General features: G+C 47.0%; 1 protein-coding gene across 1 annotated transcript; it reads left to right on the plus strand.

Moving 5' to 3' along the window:
* The first annotated feature begins 2,399 nt into the window (after positions 1-2,399).
* Positions 2,400-13,841, plus strand: LOC110472320 (solute carrier family 2, facilitated glucose transporter member 3). Its single transcript, XM_021533899.4, has 10 exons — positions 2,400-2,509; positions 5,379-5,474; positions 6,754-6,914; positions 7,201-7,441; positions 8,242-8,404; positions 9,045-9,232; positions 9,589-9,693; positions 10,111-10,212; positions 10,432-10,635; positions 11,143-13,841. The coding sequence occupies exons 1-10, from the start codon at positions 2,495-2,497 to the stop codon at positions 11,335-11,337; spliced, it is 1,470 nt and encodes a 489-aa protein (XP_021389574.1). The 5' UTR covers positions 2,400-2,494; the 3' UTR covers positions 11,338-13,841.
* Positions 13,842-18,445: the final 4,604 nt, after the last annotated feature.

The following is an 18,445-nucleotide window of genomic DNA, read 5'->3' on the forward strand; positions in this document are numbered from 1 at the left end:
GACACCGCTCCTTGCTCCCAGTAGCAAGAATGACCCTGTATTCCCTGGAGGCACGTGCATAAACCCACACGGTGCAGTTACACAAACAGCACCAGTGACCTCTCAGGAGGAGGAGGGAGCTCCGGCAGTGGGAATAAACATATAAATATGATAAGGTGGATCCTTCCAAGGAGCTGGGCCACAGACATCAGTCTCGCTGATGCTGGCACAAGGCTGCAGCTCCGCTCCCGTTGCTGGCACACACACACACAGAGGTGTGTGCACGGATGGCCAAGACACTCCTGGTCCCCCCAGGAGCCAACCTGGCATGGCCTCACCCTTAGAGACAAGCAGACACCAGTGGTACTCACCCCTATAGAGAGCACCTCACAGCTAAAAATAGGATTTAACAACGAGATAGGGCAAATTGTGCTAACCAAGTGCAGGACAAGGCTGGACACTTTTGCTGGTCAGCCAAGAATTTTCATGCAAGTGTCCCTTCTTCCCCATATCTCTTCCTTTCCCCTCTTTGTTTCCTCCCCTAAGCATCCCATTGTAAGTCTCCTACAAGCCCCAAATGCTCTTCCCGTGCATCCTGTAAGGCGTCTGTTCCCCTGAACACAGCACCTCCTCTTTCACAGTTTGAAAGGTGCTCCAGCTTTGGCTTTGTGATGAATTTCACACCTGGGTTGATGACTCTCCAGAGCTGCTGGCCCAGGCGGGGTGTCCTTAATCCGGGTTGTCACCTGGCAATTGTGTTCCTGTTTACCTCCGGGTGTATGAAAATGGAACCTTTGATGTGCTAATGGCTCTTGTGAGGGGCCGGGGAGTAGCTGGGGCGGAGTGTTAGCTGGGGCCCTCCTTCTGCCATTGTCCCTCCGTGCTCCCCTGTGGGTGTGAAGAGGCGTTTTTGTCACACAGCCGAAGAAGGGGGACTTTGCAGGCATCCCGTGCTCTTATACTCTTTTTCTGCTGGCAATAATATTTTAACAACAACACACGGAATACCCATGAGATATTTATCAAATAAATATGACATATAAACGCCTCGTGACGGCATTTATCACTCACTCTCATGAATGCCGTAAAATAAACGGGTATTTCTGAAAGTGAGTGAAGGAAAGCTTTGCCCTGTTAATTTCCAGTTAGTGTGGCCAGGTGACGACACCAAATAAACAGCAGAATCGAATTTAAAATGTGATTGTTCCAGTTCCCCAGAATTTGATGGCAAAAGTGGTGTCTGGTCTCAAGGTATTTTGCCTAACAATAAAAAACAGGGTAAGTCAGCTTTTTTCCCCTCACTGTCCTTGCCCCCAGCTGCGTGTTTTCTGAAGTCAAAGTCCTTGACAGATTCTTAATTCAGTGAAGACTTTTGTTGTTTGGCAGCACTTTTGTTTGATTCAAAGCACAGCTCTTCATCATTCTCTTGGAAGAGTTTGGCAAGCGTTTGACCTGAAGGATGGATAGTAAATGTGGAGCACGGTAGCGTTTGATTGAATTATAGACTCATAAACGATTTAAGTTGGAGAGGACCTTAAAAATAATTTTCTTCTTTCTCCCTACCATGGGCAATGACACTTTCTACTTTTTTTCTCAAAGCCACATCCAACCTGGCCTTATGGGCTTCCGGGGATGGGGCATCCCCAATTTTTCTGGACAATCTCTGTCAGTGTCGGACTACCTTCACAGTAAAGAGTTTCTTCCTATTACCTAATCTAAACCTGCCCTCTGTTATTTTGAAGCCATTCCCCCGTGTCCTGTCACTACATGCCCTTGTAAGGAAGGGTTTTAAGTCTGGGACTAGATCCAAATTCAGCTTTGCCCCCGCAGATTCTAGCATCGTATGAAAAATATATTTTTGGCAACCACACAAACAAAAAAATCCCCGAAACGCAACTGCCCAGAACTCTACTTCATCCACAGCTTTGCGAGGCGGTGGGAGCACCCGCAGCGCACGGCATTCGCCTTCAGGCTACTGCCCGTGCTGTTTGCGTGCCTGCCTCTGCACCGTCACTGCCCGCCGTGCTGCTGTAGCATACACACCCAATAATAAAGACATTTATTTTTATATACATCAAATAATAAATAAAGACGTGGTTTTACGTCACGCTGTCGCTGCAAACAGCCCAAAACACGGATTGCGCCACTAGCCAGCGCTTCGCGCGTGGCATCCGCGGCGCGGCGGGTCCTTGCGCGGTGCCCGCGGCGGGGGGAAGCGGGGCCACCGCCCCTCGGCCACCCCGCTGTCCCCGCCCGGGCCGCTCCATCACCGCCCGGCAGCCCCGCACGCAGAGCGCCGTCACGGGGGGCGTGAGCGGCGGGGGAGCGCGGCGAGCGCCGTGCTTCGGGCAGGGCGACGCCCCGCCGCCTCCCCTCCCCCGGCGGAGCGTATAAAGCGGAGGCGGGCACGGGGCGGGCTCGCGGCACTCCCGGGCGTGGGCGGCGCCTCTCGCGGGTTCCGTTAGGTGCGGCGGGTGGGCGTTCGCCGGCAGTCGGGCACCGGCAGCCTCCGGCCATGGACACCAAGAAGGTAGGGCGGCGAACGCGGGCTCCTTCTCGCCCTTTCCCCCCGCTGCGGCCGCCGCTCGGGGCTCGGCTCCGCGGGCGCTTCGGCGGAGGGCTGGGGGGAGGGATGCGGTCGCGGCCGGCGGTCGCCTGCGGCTCGCCGTGGGGATGGATGCGGTGGTGGTCCCGGCAGGACCGCTGGTCGGCCTTTGGCAGTTCTGTCTGGGGTGGGGGGAGGGGGACCGTGCCGTTTGGGAAAGATTGTCGCAGGTCGCGCGATCGATTTTGGTTTCGTGCGCGTGGCCTGATGATGCACATGATGCTGTCCGCGTTGTAGGATATTGATCACGAGGTTTGTTTCGCTGGCGGCGCCGCACTCGGTTGGTCCCAGGTTGGGATGCTGAGCGGGGGACTGATGTTAAAGACATTTTTTTTCGTGGGTGGCAATACAACTTAAAGGCATTTTTAAATCTCAAGAAAGTGGCAGAGCATGTCCTTCCCCTCCTCAGATGGAGAGCAGGGGATATTTGTCGGTGTCTGCTCGTGTGCAGCAGTGGAGTGAGCTCATGATGGCGTGTATTTGAACGTACTAAGGATGACCAGCCTTGGACCTGGGGCGGGATGCCGGGGAATTACACGGGAACAGCCAGAACTGGAGAAGGCCGGGCCTCTCATCGCCATGTTGGTGGGATGTGGGGGCAGTGTCAGAGGATGAGGCAGAGGAAAGGAGAGCGTCTGGTCAAGGTCGTTCAGAGAAGCGGGCGAGGCCACTCCTGCCGGGCTCAACAAGTTGTACCGCTCTGGGGATGGAGGCAGTGAAGGAGGGGAGCTGGTGAGGAGCATCTCCTGAAAATGAATGCTGCCGACGCCTGTGGTCGGAGGGAGGGATAGCGGTTTGAATGCCGTGCTGCTGTACAGACCTCAGCATTGAGCCTTTGGATAGAGTGGGTGTAGCTGTACTATTTTTGAGCTCCCTGTTTGCCTTTTGGGAAGCGAGGCACTTGCAGCACTAACAAATGATCCATACATTAGATCACAGTTTGGCTCACTGGAGGAGATGGGTCATGGCATGTGATGGGAGGCTGGGCAGGAGGCAAATAGCAGGCAACAGCCAGGAGAAGGAAGTATGAAACTGGGTAGAGCAACTCGCCCAGTAGCTCATTTATGTACCATGTAAGTGAGGGGTGCCCACAAAGCAGGGACCTTATGGTCCCTGCAGCACCCAGAAGTAAAAGGCCAGCTGTGGTCACTGCAAGCCATGACAAAGCACAGTCCTGGGGGAAAAGTGCTCCTGTGTGAGCCATGTGGAGAGCTGGGGTTTGTCTGCAGCCTTGCCATACCTGCTGGCTAGAGATGACCTGGCCTGGAGTCCCAAAACTGCTTAGATGTTATAATGCATTTCTATATGCATCCAGATGCTTTGAAAGAGCTGTGTCCTTGTGGTTCTGTGCCAAATTTCCTTGAGATAAAAATGAGTGGAGTGGTCACAGGGTGCCAGGGAGAATGCTGCACTGCCTAGGGTGTGTTCAGGTGTGAATGCTACCTCCGTGCTCATCTGCCCCCTGTCCACTTTGTCTCCACCACTGACCTGGGCAGGAGGACATTTACTTGATGTAGGTCGGTGTAGGAAACCATCCCTGAGAGTCCTTCCCCCAAATTCTGTTTATTGAGGCAGAACTGCTCATGTCTGAGGGTTGTTCAGGTCAGAAGCACATTCGTGCCAGGCTTGAAAGCGTGTTAGAGGTGGCACGAGCACCAACAGAAGGTTATGGTCAAAAGCTTTGGGCACTTTTGGGAGCCACTACTCCTGGAGCTAGAAAGTGAGAGACTGGAAGAGCTGTGATAGTAGGCCTCACCTAGTAGTTTTCTCTGCCAGGCCTAAAGTACAATAATTGGAAAGTCTTGGAAAAGGAACTGTTAATATTTTTGGAAAAGCTTCCAAACCTCCTGAGATGGGAAGGAACACAATCTTTCCAAATTGTGCCAACTCAGGCAGTGGCTGCCTAAGTGCCAACTCCTGAGTCACCTGCTCCCCCACACCTCCCTCACTCGGAGCTGGCTTAAATGCCACAAGCTTTAAAAATGAATAAAATGTCAGATTATTTTTGCTGACACTTAAATTTCTCAGACTGTGGGACTTCTGAGGTTGGGCCTTTAAGCTTTCCCTATGGCTCTGAGGGCTCAGCCGTTTTTATTTTAATGTAATGGAAGTTCAGGTCTACTGAAACTTCGGGGAGTGTGCTTCATTTGAGATAGCAACTATTGCCACAGCTCAAAGAAAAATTAAAGAAAAATAGACGGGGAGCTTGCTAGCAACTGCTGCCACCTCTTGAGGCACGCTGCCGTGCCAGTGCCCTGGGGCAGGGTTGGGAAGCCCTAGCCTGGGAAAAACAAGCCTGTTGCGGAAGGGAGTGCGTGTTGTAACTGTTGTGAGTGACTGCCAGTGTAGCTCATGGGCAGCTCTGAGTCTCAATTTATGTGAACTTGTCAGCTGGCTCAGGGAAGAGTTAGACTCTTCTTTCATGACATGCCAGAGATCAGCAAAAGCTTCTGTAAAGCAGATCAACCCAAAATAACAGCCACTAATGCAGGCAGTGTATTCATTACTAATGAGCTGAGAATAGTTGCTGAAGGTCAGGAGATAATAAAGGGGAGGCCCTGACAAGCCCTCCTACTTGTAGCCACAGAACTTCTCCTGCTGTACAGTTGCATGTCTCTTTCCGGGAGGGGGATCCAAGGGATGCAACTGGTACTTGCTGGATAAAAGCCCATTCCCTGCCCTCAGAGCACTTGCGTTTGGCACCTATGAGCTCAGCTGCTGTTTATGCTGAAGAGAAGCTAAAGTTGTGTAGAAAGCCGAATTAACTAAATAATTGTTCCCCCTCTTCCCACAGAAAATCACAGCGCCTCTTGTCTATGCTGTTTGCATTGCTGCCATTGGATCTCTCCAGTTTGGGTACAACACTGGTGTCATTAATGCACCTGAGAAGGTGAGAGGAATGAGCTGGGGAGGTGGGACGGACGAGGGGCTGATGGGAAGAAAATGATGTATAAAGGAGAGGGACTGTCTCCCAAGCACCCAGTAATTTGGTTTTGGTTTATGAAATCAGTAAGGCATTTAAAACTGCCGTCCAAATACAGCATTGAACAGGAAGGACAAAGTTCTGGGGAGGGGAGAGAGCAAATAATTAGGAGCACAGGAAGGGCAGGAGGGCTTCATCTACTATATGTGGTGTGTGGAGGAATGTGAGCTGCCTTGGTTTTGAGTCAGAATAAACCAACCATGGCAGAAAGAATGTAGAGAGCAGTGTACAGAAAACAGTGAAGGGTTGGTAGGAATTACAGCTGCCCTAATTTAGTTTATTTTACTTGTTTATTCGTTCCTTGTGTTAAGCGTAGATTCAGTGCTTGTAAAAAGGGTTGTGACTTGGACATTTGACGAAATCATCCTATGACTGTAGCCTAAGAAACAAGAGGTGAAGAAAATGAGAGATGCAGTTTTCATGTAACTTTAAGATGGTTCCTCTGTCAAGAACTGAGTCACGAATACCACATCCACCCTGTCTCCGGGAAGAGATGTTCACGACGGGATGGGGGATGGGGTCAGTCCTCCCTAGTTAATGTCCTGCTGCCATCTGCTGGGGGCAGGCACTCTGTCCCCCCACCCACCAGCCCAGGCCACAATTTACCTCACTCGCTAAGAGGATGCCTGGGAAATCAGCAACGTGGCCCTGTCACATCCCCCGGGATGGCATTATGTAAAATAGAAACAATTTTTCAGGCTTACTTCAATGAAGCCTTGTGTGTCTCCAGCTATTTCTATACCAGAAATTCTATCCCTGCTGTCAGTGTTGTGGTATTGCCAGAAATGTTCCCATCCACTCACTGGTCATGTTTGCTTGTTCCCTTTCATTCCCAACTGTCTCCCGCCTCCTCCCAAGAACCACCTGTGACTCACACAATCTGAAATATTCAGAAGATAAGCCTGTTTTCCTTAATAAACACTGCTGTCCTGTGGGTACCCTGCCTGCCCCTCCACTCAGTGAAGCTTTCTCCCTCATACTGAGCTTCTTCTCAGTGAAAGCTCCTCCTTCTGTGCCCCTGTCTTCCCCTTGACTAAGAACTTGTTGCTGCCTTTTTGGGTCTCTCTGTGTTTTCATGGCAGCAGGAAGCAGAAGGAAGATGGTAGTCTCCCCTCTCTCCAGTTACAATTGGGATTGTAACTGAGATTACTGGATTGTAACTCTCGCTACCTGATTCCTCTTGCAGATCATTCGGATGTTTTTCAACAAAACCCTGTCAGAAAGGAGTGGGAAGGCTGTCTCCCAAGAACTACTCACCTCTCTATGGTCACTTTCTGTAGCCATCTTCTCAGTAGGAGGCATGATTGGCTCCTTCTCAGTCAGTCTGTTTGTGAACAGATTTGGCAGGTAAGTTGGGAAGAGGGGGATGCAAGCTGTTGGGGAACTTTTCCCTTTACCAAGGAGCCTTGGGAGGAAGAGGGCAGAGGTGGGAAGAGATGTCTGGGGAGGAAGCAAGAATGTGTGGGCTGCAAAAAGGACTGCAGGCCGAGGCAGGATCTGAATGGGAATTATTCCATTCTCTTCCTACCCCTGAGATGGAAGATCATGGGCAGGTTTACCTTTACTCCCCTCCTGATGATTTTCCTGCTGTATTGCCAGCTTAAACTCAGTCTTGACATCTTTACCCTGGCAGGAGGAACTCCATGCTGCTGGTGAATATCTTGGCTTTTACTGGTGGCCTGCTCATGGCCTTCTCGAAGGCAGCAAAGGCAGTGGAGATGTTGATTATTGGCCGCTTTGTTATTGGCACCTTCTGTGGCCTCTGCACCGGCTTTGTGCCCATGTACATCAGCGAGGTGTCACCCACCAGTGTCCGCGGAGCCTTCGGCACCCTCAACCAGCTGGGCATTGTCGTGGGCATCCTGGTGGCTCAGGTAGGCCTGGTACAACCTGATCCTGCCCTGCTGGAGAAGGGTGAGGAGGGCTTTACTTGCCATCAGGTGCAGAGTGTGGATCCTGTCATATTGGGGTGGGGGTGAGCGTGGAAACCCAGGGCACTGGGAATATTTCTCTGTCTGCTCTGGGGTGCTCTGACTCCCAGAAAAACACTGACTTTGACCCTCACTCATGGAGAAACCTTCCAAAGCCTCAAGGTAAACTAGAAATCACAAAAGTGTGAAATAGATTGTAGAGAGAGTGTAGTATGTCACATGGGTGAGAAATTTAGGTTTTAGGATTTTTAGTATGTTTTAGATTAATACAAGATGGAGGGTATAGGGTGTTGTCTCAAGTTCGTTCCTTATTTCTTCTTCCTTTTATTGGGTTTAGGTGGTATCTTGTAATTGGGTAGAAAAATCTGCATTGCAGGTCTTTAGGGGTCAGTTATTGGGTTAGAAAGCAAAATAATTTAGGTGTCACTTCTTAACTGGGTAGTTTAGTTTTTGATTAGACTTGAAAAGACCTTGCAGCATGAGGTTGTTGGCCATTTTTGTGTTTTCACGCATGCAAGGTCTGAGTGCAAACAGTGTGCTGAAGTTTTGATAAGACAACAATAAATAGAAGCTGAAGATGAAAAAAGTCCAATGTGTCTCTCATTCCTGACACAGAACTGCTCCAGAAGGGTCTCCTCTGCCAGGGGATTCCCCAGGGAGTTGCCCAAATTGGTCCTCAAACTCACAGGTGAGGAATTGAAGTGTTTGAAGTTACTCTTCTTTCTCTTCTATTCTCGGTGTAGATCTTTGGACTGGAGGCAATCATGGGCACTGAAGGACTTTGGCCAATGCTTTTGGGGTTCACGGTCCTCCCAGCAATCCTGCAGTGTATAGGTCTCCTGTTCTGCCCTGAAAGCCCCCGCTTCCTGTTGATCAACAAGATGGAGGAGGAGAAAGCCCAAGCAGGTAAGAACTCATCTCAAAGGGGCAGGGCAGTGTTCTGGCTCCCAGCCTGCACTGAACTTGAGTGGGAGGCCAGGACTGATCCTGGTGCCTGTGGTGAATTAGGGTGTGACTCCTGGAGGGCATCAGGCTTGGCCTACCTTCCCATCCTTTAGGTTGTACCAGTGCCAGGAAGCATGAGAAACCTGGCATCCCAACAGAGGCTCCAGGTGGGATCAGGATGTGAGGAGTGGCACATAGCCTGGTGGGATATAGCAGGACCAGCTGCTGCCACTCTGCCAGCTCCTCCTGAAGGACAGGAATAGCTGGCATTTAACAGGGAGCTTGGAGGGCTGGGGTCAGCTCATCTGGGAAGAGCGTGAACAGAGTTTCAGGATCAAACATAAGCTTGGAGATCAGTCAACATGAGCAGGACCTGGGCCTGGTTTCTGTGCTGTTCACAGCACCCTGACCCCTAGGTTGAAAAGAAGAGCAAGGCTGCCAGCAGAGGTTTGGCCTTTCCCATGCAGCAGGTCTCAGCACCAAGTGGGGGTGTTCAGTCCTCCTCCTGTGCCCTCCCTGCAGTAGCAGATAGGACACACACAGCTCCCATGGCCAGTAGGTGCGTGTCTCATACCTGACATCTTTGGATTCTTCCCTCCAGTTCTCCAGAAGCTCCGTGGTGATCGAGATGTGTCTCAAGACATCCAGGAGATGAAAGAAGAAAGTGCTAAAATGTCCCAGGAAAAGAAAGCAACTGTGCCAGAGCTCTTCCGTTCTCCAAACTACCGTCAAGCCATTATCATCGCCATCATGCTGCAGCTCTCCCAGCAGCTCTCAGGCATCAATGCTGTGAGTTATCTTGCTGTCCCATCTTCTGGGCCTTCCTTATCTTTGGCTAAACTTCCACTTGCTACTGGTGTGGGGAGAACTCTTTAAGTTCCAAAACATCTTTGTGCTTGACTGGAGGTCACTGTTTTGTCATCTAGCAAAGATGGAAAGTGGATATTATGGCTTTCACTTTTTCCACATGTACCCTGGCCTTGCACCAAGTGAATGAACCTTGATTGTGGAAGTTATGCTGTTTTATAGCATGGTGTGCTGCTTAGGAACTCTCTGCTGGATGTGCAAGCAGTTAAGCAGAGGATGAGGGACATGCTCTCAAACATGGTATTGTGACTGTGTCCAACTTTCTCTTCTCTTCCCAGGTATTCTATTATTCCACTGGGATCTTTGAAAGAGCTGGTATCACACAGCCTATCTATGCCACCATTGGAGCTGGTGTGGTAAACACAGTCTTCACTGTGGTGTCGGTGAGTGGAACGGGGCTGTGTCTGCCTGGGCGTGTCCCTGGCAGATGGGGCTACAGACAAGTGGCCAGGTGGTGGCAAAACACTGGGCTATGCACTGACCTGTGGGAACAAAGACCAGAGTGCATCAAAGGCATGGTGGGAGGAGAGATGGGCAGAAAGAGATGTTGTTATCTTAGATGAAAGAGAAGGTAAAAGGAGTGCATGTGGGGAAAAAAGTGATGAGAGAAAGCAGTAGCAAGACCAGAGTGGAAGAACTTGTGCTGTCAGTGGAGCAGCCTGTTGACCTGCACTGAGATCACCATGGTCTCGGAGGTTTACAGGCAGATAAGGAAGAGGTGCAGGAGATACTAAGCAAGGAAGTCTGTCCTGCTTTTGTTGCCAAAGTAATGGACTTTTTTTCTTCTGCCTTCTTTCCAGCTGTTCCTGGTGGAGCGTGCAGGGCGCCGGACCCTCCATTTAGCTGGTTTGGCTGGCATGGCTGTCTGTGCTGCTATTATGACTGTGGCTTTAGCTCTGAAGGTGAGTGATCAGTGTTATTGTCCAGGCTGACCCCAGCAGGAACCTGTAAGAAAACACATCTGCTTTGCTCTGCAATGCTGCCCTGTAGGCAGGTAGCCAAGTGTGCAATGGAGAGAGCAATTTTATAACTCTGGGAACTACTGCAGTGTTTGCAGTGCAGCTGAGAAAGTTGTGACACTGGAGATGGCATTGTGCTGATCATATTTTGTTCCCTTGCAGGACATTGTGGATTGGATCAGATACATCAGCATTGTTGCCACTTTTGGCTTTGTGGCTCTTTTTGAGATTGGCCCTGGCCCTATCCCGTGGTTCATTGTGGCAGAGCTCTTCAGCCAGGGCCCACGACCTGCAGCCATGGCTGTGGCTGGTTGTTCCAACTGGACCTCAAATTTCTTGGTGGGAATGCTCTTCCCCTATGCAGAGGTAAGTCCTGGTTTATAAAGCAATGTGAGAGCACTGCAGCATTGGAATAGCAGAAAAGTAGTAGAATCTGCATATTTGAAGACTTTGACACTTGACTATATGACCTTTAATAACTCACCCTCTCCTGGAAGTTCTCCCTGCTTTGAGGAGTGGGCTGGTAAGTCTTCCCAAGGTCTCTGAGTCGGTGTGATGATTGTTACTGGAGGCTGTTGCTCACCTTATATTCAGCTGTCTTAACTGGTTGCAGCTTACAAATATTTGGAAGAGCCATCTTAGTTAGCACATCAGGGCTTTTGCTTTAAAAGCATCAATTTTGGTCACCCTCAGGAAGGTTAAAGACCTTTAAAAGCCCAGAGGAATGTGATTTCAATTTTAAAAATGCTGTGATGAGAAAAAAGTCAGTAAGGGCACTGTTGGAGAAAGGTTGAGGGAATTTTAACCTCCTAACAGCAAATGACCTTACATGCAATTTGGAAGTAAAACTTTTTGTGTTTGTCCTCCTTACAGAAACTATGTGGCTCCTATGTCTTCCTGATCTTCCTTGTTTTCTTGGTCATCTTCTTTGTCTTCACCTTCTTCAAAGTGCCAGAGACCAAGGGCAGGACTTTTGAAGACATCTCTAGGGGCTTTGAAGGACGAGGAGCAAACACTGACTCATCACCCCAGAAGACCCCCATGGTGGAGCTGAACAAAACTGCCTAAGATCCATGACACACCCATTCTTTAACTCACTCATGCTTAAAGAGTCATTAAAGGAATGAGCAAAGAAAACCATGAGAAATGGGACATTTTTCCCCTCCTCAATTGCTGCTATATTCTTCTTTTCACCCACATGCTCGCCCATTCTGCCAGGCTTGCCAGCATTAAGCAAATCTGATATGGGTGATCTGCCATACTGGAAAGCACCTGGCACTTGCAAAAATAATCTCATTTTTCCTGCCACAAACATCAGGAGAACAGAGAAGAGCTGGCAGTATTTTTACTTTTCTCACATAAAATTGCTGTTTGGGGTTAACATACTTATGTACACAGTGACCATTACCTTATTTGAACCTAATTACTATTTTTGTAGTGAGTTGAAGTGACCCACTAAACAAGTCCCCAGCCCTTTGAGTCTACTCTGTGTGCGTGTGTATGGTGTTACACTGGAATTTAGCAAGCTTACCAAAAAGCCATCTTGCTTTTTCCTATCCAGTGTATACTCTTTATAGCCTCAGGAAAAAGGGGACCAAGTCACATGCATATTTTTTCCTGCTCTTTTATTTTTTGTATAGACAGACTGAAAGCATACTTTTACTTCAGTTTATTTATTTGTATGTCACTTTGTAAATATTTATTTTTTTAATGGTGTACAAAAATGTACAGATAAAGAAATTGGAGACGCTTAAGAGAAATAGCTATTCTAACAAAAGATGCTGTAGACTTGAGGTGCAATAAGACTGTAAAGGAGAAATTTACTAAAAAGGAAATTGAGCATTTTAGGTGTCACGTACAGCAGAGCCAATTATGCACATCACCTTGAAATTATTTGTGCCCTCTGGAATGAAATTCAGAGTTGTGTACTTGTGGGAAGAGGTTTGTTTCTGCACTAAAATCTCTGTTATTAGGGATTTTGTTGGCTGTTTTAAATAATTGTTTGAAGTGTTGATGAGAATGTGATATTGCATCTTAAAATGGGTTTTGTTTGATTATATTTTCAGACATGGTTCTAAGCATTCTATGGATGATTGAGGGTGGTGATTGCAAACCAGAAGGTAATTTTTCCTGCGTTCTCTTAATTTTATTTCTTTTTGGCTTCTCTGCTGTAGTCTAGTATGTCATAAATTCTGAAACTTGCAGATTGTCATTCAAAGGGAAGCGCAAGGATATTTTCAAAGCTGTATTTTCTTAGCAGTTGTTCCTGTAAATATTACAGAGGCATGTAGCATGACCCTCCTGGACACAGGCATGGTCAGGTGTGGTACATGTAAGTTCATAAGAGTAGAGATGCAGGACTAGACACCAGAGCTACTGGAATTTGCTGGTTTGGCAGTGCGACAGGTCTGTAGCGCTCAGTCCCCTGCTTGGTTGAAGGCCAGATGTTTTTTGCCCCATATATCCTCTCTGGAAGGTCTGCATGATGTTGTGGTGCTCAGCAGTGTGCTTTGTAGATGTGTACAGCTCTGTTATAGTGCCTCTGTTCAAAGGGATGTGGCAGGCAGTAATTGTTCATCAGTAAATGTCTGTCTCCTTGCTTGTCATTCTGCTGGGCAGTCGAGTTTGTGTGTCCCTCAGCCTTGCTGCTGAGCTGGCACAGGTCAGGCAGGCAAAAAGTTGCACATAGGGTACATTTGCAGTCAAGGAGGAGCAGCTTTAATCTCTGCAGAGTCCTGTGACAGGCTCCAGGCCCGTGTCTGTCCAGACTTGCACAAAATATCTAAAGGTAACACAGAGGTAGGACCAATTTAAACTCCTGCTCTTCTGAGATCAAGCTGCAGTTTTTGGTTGTGGTCAAACTTGGGTTGACCTGCTGGAATTCCTTACTGGGTAGCCTAGAAGAGAGGCAAGCCCACAGATTCTGATGTGGTAAAAGGAAGAAAAGCTTAGAAAGGTTAGAATGACAGTAAGACTTGTGTACATGGATAACCCAAGCTTTCTTGCCAACATAACGCTTCAGAGCAAGTTAGAGAAATTCCCATTGATGTATTTTCTGGAGGGGGTCTGTCTGACATTTTTCACTAACTAGTGATGACATTTCTACCTTCCCTAATGAGAAACGGTTGCAAATCAGTTAAATTTGCTGCTGTTAAATGCTTCCTGTGAATTAATTTGAAATGCCCCAGCTTTGCACAATGCAATCATATTACATCCAATTTTCCCAAGCTTTTTATTTAGGCTTACATTCCAGACATTTATTCTTGGAAGTATTATGTAAGACGTCTCTTCCCAGTTTTGATATTCTGGCTCAGTTACATAGATTTCTGTGCCCTTCCTTTGACCCTCCAGTACATCCAGACATATTTCTATATGGGTCCCCCACAGCTGTGCATAAGAGCATTCCATACTTTACATCAGATGTGTGTTGGCTTGGACCGAAATGTGTAGGCCTTTCTCACATGGTATCTTATTTTCTTTTTCTGTAATGCCATTGTGAATATTTCTGATGGATTTTATATGCTTATTAATGTGGTTGTTTCCTGGTTTTGAAATAAAAAATATGAAATAAATACCTGATTTGGATTTTACCATTATTCTGTAGGCCTTCTCTTACTCTTTTATCACAGACTTGGACTGCACCCTGAAATGTCACCCGCATCTACCCTGCAACCTTTTTGGGTAGTTTATCCTACTGGAAGTGATAATTTTGCTCAGCCTCTATGCAGATCACCTTTAATTCCCTTACTACTCTTTCTTAGCAATTTTTAAACTAAAAATATGTGCTTCTCTGGTTCTGTTTTGCCCAAATCTTTTTTGTTTGTGTGCAAATTCCTGAGACTTCTGCCCCTGCTCTGTTCCTGCCGCACTCCTCGCTTTCTCTGCCAGGAGGGAGAAGGAGGACCCCTTTCCCCTGTAGCTGATGCTTTCCTCCCTGTTTAGGATGTGACCTTCATGTCCTCCTGTGAGATTGTACCTATGTACACTCAGTAGTGGATATTGGAAAGGAGCAGGGGGATGGAGAAAAAAACCCACTGCCCCAGGAGCTGATCCCACAGCTCGGGGACTGCAGCATTCCTTGGACCACTCTCAGGTCTCTGGGCTGCTCTCAAAAAATATGTGAACAAAATATCTTTCAGTGGAAGAGGATGGGATTAAGCGAAAGGAAGGAAAAGATGGCAGACCCCAGAGTACTTTAGAGTAGGAATATGGCTAATGTAACTCCTGTATGCAGCAGGCTGCTCAATAAGGTAGGGAACAATGAGAAGTCTGGAAAAGCTCAGCAGAGAAGCGATCCCATGAAGCCTTTCTGAGAGCTGCTCTTGCTGGCTGCTGCATGTTCCTAGCCTGTGTTTTGCTAAGCTTGGTATGCAACCAGCCTTGGAGCTGGGGAGTGCCCTGGGCTAATCTGTCTAGGATTGTTTTTCATTTCTAGCTCAACTATAAAAATAAAGCACAGCCATCCAAACTCATAAGCATATCCAGCTCAAACTTAACATTTCAGTTTTCTTTGTCAAAAGTGGAAGCGGAGAATAAAATCATTTGTGGCCAAAGCATGTGATTCACTGAGCACTATATTAGTCTTTTGTGTAGTGTTTGTGATAAAATTTGGGTTAGAGAAAAAGGCTTTGGTTTAGATCTGGTTAGTTCTTAAAATTGTAAGGAAGCTTCAAAAGGAAAACCTGTTTCCAATTAAATTGTTTTAATGCAATTAAATGTTTTAAGGATGGGCTCTTTTCAGCTGGAAGTGTTCATCACATCAAAGTGAGCATGTAGGCAGTTCTTGTGGCCACCACAATACCCCACAGAAATGAATCACTGGGGAGTTCTTGGAATGAAGCTCATGCTGAGTGGACAGGAGAAGAACCCCAAGGATCCCATGTGACATCAGCCATGTCAAAGCTTTCAGTGCTGCTTTACAGGCTGGAGCACAATAAAGTGTCACAGCATCACTGCCAACATTTGTCGCTTTCTGCTTGTGTTATTTCTGATTAATGTCTTTGCATACCAGCCAAGAAACAGCAGTTTATTTCTGTAAGAAATATGGGGGAAAAAACTTCCAGCAAATAACATTTTATTGGAGGTAGATTTCCCTGCTCCATGTCCAGTGCAAAAATATTTTTATTTGATTTTAATTTCTGAAAAGAGGACACATTCTAAACACTTCAGTAACTGGGGGGAAATGGGGCAGCTTCTCCCTTGGGAAGTTATCTGGGTGAGAGCACAGGCAGGAGGCTGCAGTCTTACCTCCAAGCAAAGTCACTAACCCCTTTGAGCGTCACTCCAAAAAGGAACCTTTGCTAGTTTGGTGGGGGACTGTGCCATCACTGCTTTCATTTGAGAGGAAAGAAGGTGTAGACACATTCCCATTGTCATTGTGATGGGCCACAATGGAGCAGCATCAAGAAGTGACTCACCACAACCTTTTCTCCCACTGCACATTGTGGGAAGGGTCCTGCCAGCAGGTAAATAAAATGCACGTTTTGTTGCACAGAAAATGTATGTCTCTGGCTTTTCTTTTTTTTTTTTTTTTCAGACTTCCTGTAGATCAGACCAAGGACACAATTCTAACATTTTCTTCACTTTTAGAAGGACTCCAAAGGCATGTGAGATGCTTGCTGGAAAACCTGGGGTCTGGTCTGTCACTTAGTCTGGCTCTGTCTTTACAGTGTGAGTTACCAGACAAGAGACAGTTGTCTTCATAATATGCTGCTGGGAAAAGGCAGCACTCAGGCTGTCAGACAAGGAAAGAATATAGTTTTGTCTCCTAAAATATATATTGCTATCACAATCTAAATGGTGTTACTTGAAAGTATTCCTTTCTGGTGGAGGCAGGCTGTAACTTTTAAAGCAATTCACTTGCTGTGATGTATCTTGTTTCTATGCTGTACCTCACTAAATTACAGTGTTTACAAGAACTCTCTTCCATTTCCATAAGCTTCAGCAGGCCTGATAGACACATGACTGACCTGCTAAGTCTGTTTTCTGCTTATGTTGCACAACCATTTTCTGTTTAGCAAGAGGTCACATGGATTTGTGTAAGGCAGTCATACTGGTGCACCAGTCACTGTGACATGCATTGTGGGACCACTGCAGATCCTGTTCTGAACTAGCAACTGCTCATCCATGTAGTGATCAACCTGATCAATCAGCACCCTGTTTTTCCATCTCTGGTCTCTGCTTCATCTTGTTTTTCAGTCTTCTCAATCATGAATGAATTTGCCTTCCATTAGCAAATTTGATTCTCTATCACAAACAAATTCAGATGTTTATTGCCTCCTTTATATTCCTGTCACCAAGTGCCATTGTCACTGAGACTGCATAATATATTGTTACATTAAATTCTTTAGGGTCTGGACTAACTTTTCCTGCCCTTTGCTCTGCTTATTTCTTGCAAAGTGCTCTCTTCTCTGGTATGGATCAAAACCCACAGTGGAAGTCAAGTCCAGTATAAGACCTAAAGAGTTCTAAAGGTTTAGAGGAAAGCCACCAGAATAATTTTCCACTGAGGAAGGCATAAGGATGCAGAACCAGGAGAGGATGAAAGCTAGGAGCAGAGGTGAAGATGTGGGGGGACATGGACACAGCCGTGTAGCAGGAGAACGAGGGAAGAGAAAATAAAACAAAAAATACCCAAGATCTGGAAGGAAGATAAGAAGTTTTTAAGTATGAAAAGGTGGAACAGGATCTAAAAGAGAGAAATATGAACTTTAAAAGAAGCAGATGAGAGACTGAGGAAAGGAAATACTGTAGACAACCAAAGTATGGGCCCCTGACCTGCACACAAAATAAAATAAAGCCCAATAAGATTCCAGAAGCTTGTGAATTACAGGCAAGAGGTCATTGGTTCTTCAGAAAAAGACAAAGAGAGGTGTCACCTCCACCATGTGTCCAGAAATAGCTCTGCAGCTGAAAGAAACAGCTAGGTCAGAGCCACAGTGTTCTTTGCAGTACAACCTCACCTCTTGGTCCACAGAGATTGGGTTCTGCTTGCTTGAAAGATGGCTCTAAAAACACCTCTTGAGAGCCACAGGCAGGGAAAACTGATGAGCATGCAAGATAGAGCTGGCTCAGCTGGACTGAAGGTCTCACGCTGGCAAATCAGAAGCAGCCTGGCCATAAGCACAAAGCAGAGCTATCTTCCTACCTGTGTTTGGTAGTGCAAGACAAGATCCCAACAGAACTGGCCAACAATGTCAGCAAAGCCCAGTGTGGGCAGACACCCCTGCTGCTGAAACCTGCAGGGGCTTGTCCATCTCAGAAAAACTTATCCATAAGATATGCAGAAATGCTGAGATGAATACTTTTCAGCTTCCTTATTTTGTGCCAGAGACCAAATTTTTATGGAGTGATGGAGCAGCACCACACCACCTTTATGTTCCTCCTTTTTCTCATTCTGATGCAAGGGTGACATTCACACTGATCATATGTAGTTGATAGGTAATGGTGTGTGTTATCATGCTCTGGTCACACACATATACACAAAAAAGTTAAAAGTGTCATATTAGTGTAAGGTTTTGGTGTTTCCTAACACTCACAAAAAAGAAAACCAAGCAAAATCAAAAACAGGGGGAAAAATAGAAGTGAAGGGAGAGAAACATTTTTCCTTGTGTCTGGAAAGTCCTCTTCCTGCCTGGCTGTGTGTGAGAGAACAGAGCAGCCAAAGAAACAAACACCAGGACTGACTAGAAATCAAGCTTTAACAAAGATTTAGTGCACAGTGTTGGCTCTTGAAAAGATAGTTTCAGTTTTTTTCCTTGACTATGACTTAATTTTTATTAAGAGGTTTTGTTCTGCCGAAGGTAGGTTCAAAACAAATTAGTGAAACTTTAAAAATAGAGACTGAGGAAAGCTAAAGCTCATGGGAAGACTTAAAGGAGTGAATTCTGCAGAGAGGGTTGACAGGGAGGGAAGGATGGGACTCATGCCTGGAAATACTGACAGCATTTCTTAGGAGCCAGAACCAGCCACTGCAACTTGAACTGGGCGGGCTGGACACACCTCAGTTCCCTGGCAGCCCTCTCTGGTCTGGAGGCCAAAAGGGACACGGGAATGTCCCAAATGCACTCAGCTGGTACCCAATATGCAGTCACCGGGTGCATTTGCTTGTGCGCACCTCTGAGGGAGACAGTAGAGGCCTAGCACAACTCATCATCTCCTTATCTTGCCTGACTTG

This window comes from Lonchura striata, chromosome 1 (genome assembly GCF_050655825.1).
Source record: "Lonchura striata isolate lonStrDom1 chromosome 1, ASM5065582v1, whole genome shotgun sequence".
NCBI classification, from domain to species: domain Eukaryota; kingdom Metazoa; phylum Chordata; class Aves; order Passeriformes; family Estrildidae; genus Lonchura; species Lonchura striata.

Bases quoted from the DNA above. Each gene is read 5' to 3' on its own strand.
- LOC110472320 (XM_021533899.4), top strand. The intron at 6,915-7,200 runs GTAAGTTGGGAA...TTACCCTGGCAG, and splicing joins TTTGTGAACAGATTTGGCAG to GAGGAACTCCATGCTGCTGG. The intron at 8,405-9,044 runs GTAAGAACTCAT...TCTTCCCTCCAG, and splicing joins GGAGGAGAAAGCCCAAGCAG to TTCTCCAGAAGCTCCGTGGT.